This window comes from Salpingoeca rosetta (genome assembly GCF_000188695.1).
Source record: "Salpingoeca rosetta unplaced genomic scaffold supercont1.9, whole genome shotgun sequence".
NCBI classification, from domain to species: domain Eukaryota; class Choanoflagellata; order Craspedida; family Salpingoecidae; genus Salpingoeca; species Salpingoeca rosetta.
The window spans coordinates 360757-369064 of NW_004754925.1; the positions used below are offsets into that span (position 1 = coordinate 360757).

General features: G+C 57.6%; 3 protein-coding genes across 3 annotated transcripts in view; 1 reads left to right on the forward strand and 2 right to left on the reverse strand.

Moving 5' to 3' along the window:
• Nucleotides 1-119: 119 nt before the first annotated feature.
• PTSG_12107 (uncharacterized protein) lies at nt 120-503 on the forward strand (the record flags this gene model as incomplete). The annotated part of the gene is made up of 2 exons (XM_004994823.1): nt 120-258; nt 439-503. 2 exons carry the CDS (start codon nt 120-122, stop codon nt 501-503), a joined length of 204 nt encoding a protein of 67 aa, XP_004994880.1.
• Nucleotides 504-1433: 930 nt separating this feature from the next.
• On the reverse strand, nt 1434-6858 carry PTSG_03983 (uncharacterized protein; the record flags this gene model as incomplete). Its single annotated transcript, XM_004994824.1, has 4 exons — nt 1434-1766; nt 2109-2258; nt 2615-5140; nt 5683-6858. The coding sequence occupies 4 exons, from the start codon at nt 6856-6858 to the stop codon at nt 1434-1436; spliced, it is 4185 nt and encodes a 1394-aa protein (XP_004994881.1).
• A 761-nt stretch (nt 6859-7619) lies between these two features.
• The window catches only part of PTSG_03984 (delta-aminolevulinic acid dehydratase), a gene marked incomplete at its 5' end in the record, with an annotated part of 2128 nt that continues 1439 nt past the window's right edge, over nt 7620-8308 (reverse strand). Inside the window, 2 exons of the mRNA XM_004994825.1 lie at nt 7620-7837; nt 8069-8157. Coding sequence (XP_004994882.1) covers nt 7738-7837; nt 8069-8157 — 189 coding nt within the window. The 3' untranslated portion in view covers nt 7620-7737. The remainder of the gene's footprint in view (nt 7838-8068; nt 8158-8308) is intronic.

The window sequence follows — 8308 nt, forward strand, 5'->3', positions numbered from 1 at the left end:
GCACACACACACACACACACACACACACACGCACGCACGCACGCACACACACACACACACACACGCACGCACGCACGCACACACACACACACACACGCACGCACCGCTTCGTGCTCACCATGTCGTGTCTGCTGCCTGCAATCCTGATCATGACAGAAATGCTCGATGATCTGGATGACGGTATGGCGCACACACACAGCCGGCTGCGCCGTGAGAATGAACACATTGCATATGTCAGTGAGAAGGCAAAAGCAGGCGGTAAGCAAATTGCACGTGTTGCTTGTTCTTGATGTTGCGTGACACGTGAAGTTTCAGACATTGTCATGTGCATGTCACATCACGTCATTGACATCCGTTCATCAATGCACCAACCCGTCATGGCTCACCCATCTTTGCCGTTTGCTGCGTTCTCTGTTGTTTTTCCATCTGTTGCCACAGGCCTCTGCTGCACCATCTTCCTCCTTGTTGTCGCCATTGTGCTCGTGGCGGCAATACCATTCTGATGTCCGCACCCGTCATCGCACCATGACTCACCGCCCACTCATTCCCCTCTGCAAGTTGCACCCCCTTCCCCATCCCGCGCTCTGTGTGCCCGCCCTTCGCTTCTGCTCCACCACCCCGTGCTGCACACGAGCCCGCACTCATCTTGTACATCGTCACATCGGGCTTCTTTTCCCTGCCCTTCCGTGCTATTCCAAGATGCACCCACACCCTACCACCATGCACATTCCTCTTCTTGAGATTAGTTGACTCCCTTCCTTGCGTTTGCTTTGCTTGCTTGTCTGTTTGCCTGCTTGTTGCCGTGTTGAACCTGTTGAAGTTGTTGCTGCCTATGCGCTTCATGTGTCTGTTTGCCGCTTCCTTCCATGTCGCTGAGATGGCTGAGTAAAACGTGTTACATTATCTTCGTCCCAACAGCAGCATTCGAACGCGCGCACACACACACACACACACACACACACACACACACACACACACACACACACACACACACACACACACACACACCTTCTCCTTCTCTCTCTCTCTCTCAAACACCCGTACACACACACACACACACACACTCAATCACTCTCTCTCTCTCACACACACACACACGCACACATGCTTGCTTGCTACACGTATTTAATATTGGCGGGTAGGTGGGCCGAGGCACAACATAGCCCAGGCAGTGAATTTGGATGCATATGCATGGTGTCGAATAGGAGTAGGGGGAGGGGTGCAGAGATAAACCTGGGGCAACACGATTGACTATGTCCAGAGAGGAAGCGCACTATGAGGCCCTAACTGTATGTGGCTCGATAAAAACCCTCGCTACATGCTGAGCAATCAAACCGTTCCAATCAAAAAATACACGAAGCACATGCGTCAAGCATCATCCATCATCATCATCATCATCATCATCATCATCATCATCACCACCACTACCATGCCTACGAGGCCGTGGTGGCAGAGCTGACAGAGGAGACAGACGTCGACCGCGACAGTGTGCGATGCACGCGGTTCTCGACATCGCCCAGCGCGTGCACGTGTCTCGCCAGCTTGCGCAGGTGGAACACGTAGTCATTCCACGCGGGATCAAAGCGGGCCAGCACCTGCTCCCACCTGCTGCCGAGTGCAGCCAGCGCACCGCCGCCGCTGAGCTCCTCCAAGGCCGCGGCCTCGCTCAGGATACGAAGGCGCATCAGATCCTTCTGTAGGCGCCAGCACTGGCCCTTGGCAAGCGATTCCTCAAGCAGCAGCAGTAGGAGTTCGGGCGAAGCAACCTGCGCAGCGGCGCGGATGTCCAGTTGGTTGGGTTGGGTGTGTCAATGAAATGACTTGGTGAGCGGTGACATGACACATAAAGACGCATGCATACATGCCCAGAGATATGCATGACATGCAGGTAATACACATACGCACACTGATGTCTGCATACACAACACAGCACACACAAACACAAGCACACACACAAACACGAACACACACACAAATACAAATACACACACACACACACAAACACAAACACAAACACACACACACACACAAACACAAACACACACACCCGCACAATACAACACACACACACACATACAAGACACAACACACACACCAGTCGAACATACCCGCAGGATTGCGTCGAGACCACTGGTGAACTTGTACACGAGGCGGGTGGAGAGCACGCGGGAGAGGGGCTGCTTGATGCACTGCGCCACCAACTTGTCGCGGTGCTGGTCATGCGCAGTCGTGATGTCCATCAGCGTGCGGAACTTCACCTGGGCCAGCAGGCAGGAAACAGTACGCGTGTGAACGATTGGAGAAAAGAGGGTGGCACGGAGCAGGCAAACCAGGCACGCAGAATCACGAGAGCACACACACAAACAAACAAACACAAACAAACAAACACAAACAAACAAACAAACAAACAAACAAACAAACAAACAAACAAACAAACAAACAAACAAACAAACAAACAAACACAAACAAACAAACAAACAAACAAACAAACAAACAAACAAACAAACAAACAAACAAACACAAACAAACAAACAAACACAAACAAACAAACACAAACAAACAAACAAACAAAACCAGCCCAGCAAACACGAGCCAACAGTCGACCACTGCTGACCTGCACGGCCCAGCCTGCGCCGTTTGGCTTTATCCTGAGCAGCGTCGCCCCGGGCGCCTCCTTAAAGTCGGTGCGCTCCTCCTGCTCCCGAATTCGCTCCATCATGATGCCCCGCATCTCCTCGTCGAGCTCCTGCCAGTTGTGCGTGAGCGGCTCAATCGCAGCCAGCCGCTGCAGCGGTATCAGCACATCTGGTTTCTCCAGCGCCACCTGCACGCCCTTCTGCATTCTCTTCAGAATGCCGTCAGAGTCGTGGAGGGACACAAAGTCCAGGTCCTCCGTCTGCAGCGGCGGGTTGCAGTAGGCGTTCCACGCAGACGCGCCCACCAAAAACACCTCCTTCACGCCAAACGAGTACACCACCGCGTGCACGACGTGCGGCTGGATGGCAAAGATGGCCGCGTTCATGTGATACAGCAGAGGCGAGCCCGTCCCGTCCCAGCGGGGCGACAGCGTAATGGCACACGGCGGGTGCTTGCGCAACAGCTTGCCCCGCGCCTGCGCCACCTGCATCTGCAGCACGTGCAAGTGCTGCACATATGGGACGAGCGAATCGCGCATGGCGTACGACAGCGCCGGCGACGCCTGCGACTGCGACTTGGACGACGACGCGTGGTGCGACGTTGATGACGGCGTTGAGTGCTGGTGCTGGTGCTGCTGGTGTTGAAGGCGATGATGGGGATGAGGTTGGTGGGGAGCTTGGTATGGGTAATGCCCTGCTGCATTCGCGTACATCTGTTGCTGCGTTGCAGACACCCGCGTCAGGCTTCCGCTCAGTGAGCGTGCACCCATGCCAGCTGCTTGCCCCATCATGGCATACGCGCGCTGCTGCTGCTGTTGTTGTTGTTGTTGTTGCGCGTATACATGCGCCGGTGGGAGTGTGGGGCGGTCTGGTGAAATGCCCAGCAGCGGCTGCTGCTTGAACATTCCTGGGTCAGAGATGGTGCTCGCCCGCTTTCGTGGCGTCGCAAACCCAAACCCGTAGCAGTCGCTGTGCGTGTCATCATCAGCGCTGCCGGATCCAGCAGTGGCCTCACGCAGGCGTGAGGCAACACCACTGCCACTGGTGGTATTGCTGTTGCTGCGACCAGTGCCGCTCGCCTCACTTGCTGCATCCCCGACGACTGTTGTCACGTCCTCCTCCTCCTCCTCGTTTTCCTCCTCCGCTTCTTCACTCAGCGGCTGCTTGTCGCTCCTTCCTCGCACAGCACCGTCCGCACCACCGGCCACTGCTGCTGCCATTGCCGCTGCTGTCGATGGCGACGACGACGCCGAGTCCTCGCCACTGCTGCGCCCAAACAGCGCTCGCGCCGCCGAGCCCTTGGACATGTGTACCGCTGCCACGGCCGCCTCGCTGCCACTCCGCCCGCGCGTGAACGACGCCAGGCTGCTTGCGTCATCCGAGCCGTGGCTTGATGCAAGCGACATGCGCGAGCTGCCGCTGCGGGGCCGCTCGTCCAACGGCAGCGCTGGCTGTGGTGCTGCCTGCTGGAAGTACCCTTGCTGCACCGGGTACGCCTGCGGTTGCGGTTGGGGTTGCATGTGCTGCGGGAACTGAAACTGTTGCTGTTGCGCGGCGTGCGGGTATGTCGCTGGTATCATCTGGTGGAACGAGTGCGGCCGTGTGAGCACGGCGCCGCCCGGGCCAGTGGGCGGCGCGGTGGTTGCGGTGGGTGCTGCTGGCGGTAGCGCTGCTGGTCCCGTTGTGGCTGCGGCTGCGTGGATGAGCGGTGAGGGCGGGGCGGCGCCAGCGGTGTACGACGCCACGCTCACGGGCCGCATCACCACGTGCGAGTACCCCTGCCCGCCACCGCCGCCACCACCAACCGCATACGACGGCACCTGGCCATGCATCAGCTGTGCCTGTGCCTGTGCCTGTGCCTGCGCCTGTGCCTGTGCCTGTGTTGGGAACGAGTTCATCTGGTGGAGCAGCGGGCTTCCTGGCTTGGACGCGGCAGACGACTGGTGCAGCGTGTCCAGACTCGGCTGCCGGGTGCGTGTGGTCGTGCGCAGGCGCCGCTGCAACACGGCCACCTCGTGCTTCATGCGCTCCACCTCATCCTTGTACTGTCCGCGCTCCGTCTCCAGCTCCTGGGCTGCAGCCTTTGCCTTCTCTGCCGCGTCCTCCTTCTCCCGCTGCACCTCCGTCAGCTTCACCTGCAGGTCCTGCACCTGCCGCCCCAGCTGCGTGCGCGACCGCTGCGCCGTCTGCGCCAGGGCGTCGCGCTGCCGCTCAACATCGTGCAGCCGCTGCTGCAGTGTGGTGACCTGCTCCTGGATGTGCTGGTACTCGCCAACCGTGATGGTCACGCTCTTCTTGCTGATGCCGCGCTCCTTCTTCGAAAACCGGCCGGTGCCACTGCTGCTGGCGCTCGTGGTACTACTGCTGGTGGTGGTGGTGATGTTGCTGCCTGAAGATGCGGCCGTGCTGCCCTTGCCCTTGCTCTTGCTCTTGGTGTTTGCACTGCCTGTGGCAGACGTGTTGCTGGCGACGTCTGCTGCGGAGGACGTATCCACAAGCTCGCCCTGCCATCGCAGGGGTGGAATGGGTTGAAAAGGTGGTTATGCAATGAAAATGACAATGGTGGTGGCTGTGGTGGTTGTGGTGGGCGGTTGTGGCGCAGAACACAGTCAACAACCAGCACAAGATCCATTTTCAGCCACACTGTCAAACATACTGGTAAGCGTGTCAAACGCACTGACATACACACACACACACACACACACACACACACACACACACACACACACACACACACACACACACACACACACACACACACACGCACGCACGCACGCACGCACACACACACACACACACACACACACACACACACACACACACACACACACACACACACACACACACACACACGCACGCACGCACGCACGCACGCACGCACGCACGCACGCACGCACGCACAAACATACAAGACACACCCACATCCACATACACGAACAACACACACGCATACAAAAGCATACAAGACACGCACACAGACACGCACACACAGACACGCACACACAGACACAGAAGGACAAGCACGCACACACAGACAGCACCACACCTGGTCGTCGATGGGGGCAACACCACTTGAGCGGCGCCCTGACTTCTTCTTCTTTTTCTTCTTCTTCTTCTTCGACCCGCCCTTGTCCTGTGCATCGTCATCACCCCCATCATCCCCACCATCAGCAACGGCAGCAATGGCACCAGTGGCAACAGCACCCGCTGGCCTCGTCGCGGTGGCATACGACCGCGCTCTGCTCTCCCCATATGTTCCGGAGGAGGTGATGGTCGGAACGCCTGCTGTCGCTGACAACGAAGATGTTGTCGTTGCGCCGGTTGCCGGTGGCGGCGGCGGTGGTGGCGGTGTTGTTGCGTGTGTTGCTGTGTTACCAACGGCTGCCTCTGCAGGTGTGGTGCCGTGTCGACTCCCACCCTGCCTTGACCGCCCACTGCCGGGGGCAAAGCCGCGGCCCCTAACGCTCGTGGACGCTGGGTAGTTGCGGTCGTGGTCACCTTCGACAGACCCCAACCGGCTGTCCTTGCTTCGACCACTTCTGCCACCATCGGTGCTGCCGTTCCCGTTGCCGTTGCCGTTGCTGTTGCCGCTGCTGCTGGTGCTGCTGCTGTTGGCTTGTGCACGGCGCGACGCCTTGGGGCTCCCGCTGCCTTTCTTGACAATGCTGGAGATGTTGCGGAGAGAGGCGCGGATGAGGCGGCTGCGGCTGTTCGTGCGCGAGCGAGCCTTGTCGCTGTCTGGCGAGGTGGACGACACAGCGCTGCTCTTGTCGCTGCTGCCGCTGCCACTTCGCATGGCGGACACCACGTCGACGCTGCCGCGCGACGTTGGGGAGTGAAGCTTGTGCGCATGGTGCAATGATGACGGGCATGTTGGATCACTGCCATGCCTGTCCGTGGGCGGCTGACCGCGACGCGGTGATGTGGGGACGGACACAGCCACGCGCTTGCTGCGGCCGTTGGCATTGCTGCTGCTGCTGCCGCTGTGGGACTCTCCGGTGTCGTTGTCGTCGCCTTCATCATCGTTGTTGTCGTCTTCGTCCGTCAGCGCCTCTCTCGCAGAGAAGTACGGTGGGGACAGGCAGTCGACATCATCCTCGGAGTTGGCGCTGGATGGGTTTGAGCGGGCATGCTGTGGTGTACGACCTTCCCAGAAGCATGTGTCGATGTTGTTGGTTCCACCGCAATCGGTACACGCGCAACAGCCGACTGACGTGTCCATGCCTGTGCGTCAACTACACACACAAATACACAGACGTGTGTGTAGATGTGCGTGTGTATGTGTGTTCGTGTGGATGTGTGTATGCGTGTGTTTGTGTGTCGATGGTGAGTATGAACGTCAACATGCAACAAAAGGAGGCTGTGTGAATGTGTGTCTGTGTGTGCGTGCGTGTGTGTGCGTGTTGGTGTGAGAGCATAGAAGCAAGGCGCACAAGCAGTGGCTGTGATATCAACCCAAGTACATCATCGACACAGCACATGTCCGCACCTGGAGCACCAATTCTTCAACGTGGTGCGTCGACGGCCACACAGATGAACTGCCAGCCTTTGTGGCGGGCAGGTGCAACGAAGCGTAGCCAGGCAAGCAAGAGAGGTCACACAGACCAGCCGTGCTCCACTCGACACAAAAGCAAACAAGCCAGAAGCAGATAGAGAGAGAGTGTGTGTGTGAGTGTGTGAGAGTGAGAGAGCAAAGCTGGGGAGAAAGCGTGGCTTTGCGGCTTTGTCGTATCTGTTCTGCACTTCCGTCGTCTTTGCGAATGTGCGTGGAAAATGTTGCGTTTTGTCTCTCTTTTTTTTGGGCAGATGTTTTGAAGAAACGTGGTGCTGGTGGTGGTGCTGAATGTTGTTGTTGTTGTTGTTGTTGTTGTTGTTGTTGTTGTTGTTGTTGTTGTTGTTGTTGTTGTTGTTGTTGTTGTTGTTGTTGGTGGTGGTGGTGGTGGTGGTGTGGTGTGAAGGTGAACTCGTTCATTTCATGTCAACTCATTCGAACTCGTTTATCACAGTAACATGACCCTTAGAAGGTCGACAGATACACGGGGAGAGAGAGACAGGAGTGTGTGCGTGTGGAGAGGGTGGGAAGAGAGGGGCGACAGCTGCCTCATTCCTTGAGCCAGGTGAGGATGCGGGGTGTGAAGTAAGTGATGATGAGCGTTGCACCAGCCCGCCGAAACGATGTCATGCTCTCAAGCACTCCCTCCCTGCACGTGTGTGTGTGTGTGTGTGTGGATGTGTGTGAATGGCATGCATGCTGCAACCACAATAACGTGGACTTGCAAGCAGCAAGCGGACTGTGACAAACAACAAACAAATCGACAAACACATCGACAGGCAAATCGACAGGCAATCGACACAACCAACACCAAGCAAACAGCAGCCCAGCAACGAGCATCACATCATCAAAGCATCGCGTGCAGTGTAGTCCAGGTCACCTGAGGTCGACGGCGCCGGCCTGGGCAGCGTGGTACAGCATGGCGTACTCCCCTGACACCTGATACACCGACAGCGGCAGGTGCGGAAACTGCGACACCCCCCCCCGGTTGCAACGTCGACACGGACGCAAGAATAACGCAACAACAGATGGGAGTTGTGCGTGTGAGCGTGTGTGAATGAGCATGTGTGCGTGTGTGTGCGTGTGTGTGTGTGTGTGTGTGTGGTGTGTGTGTGTGGTG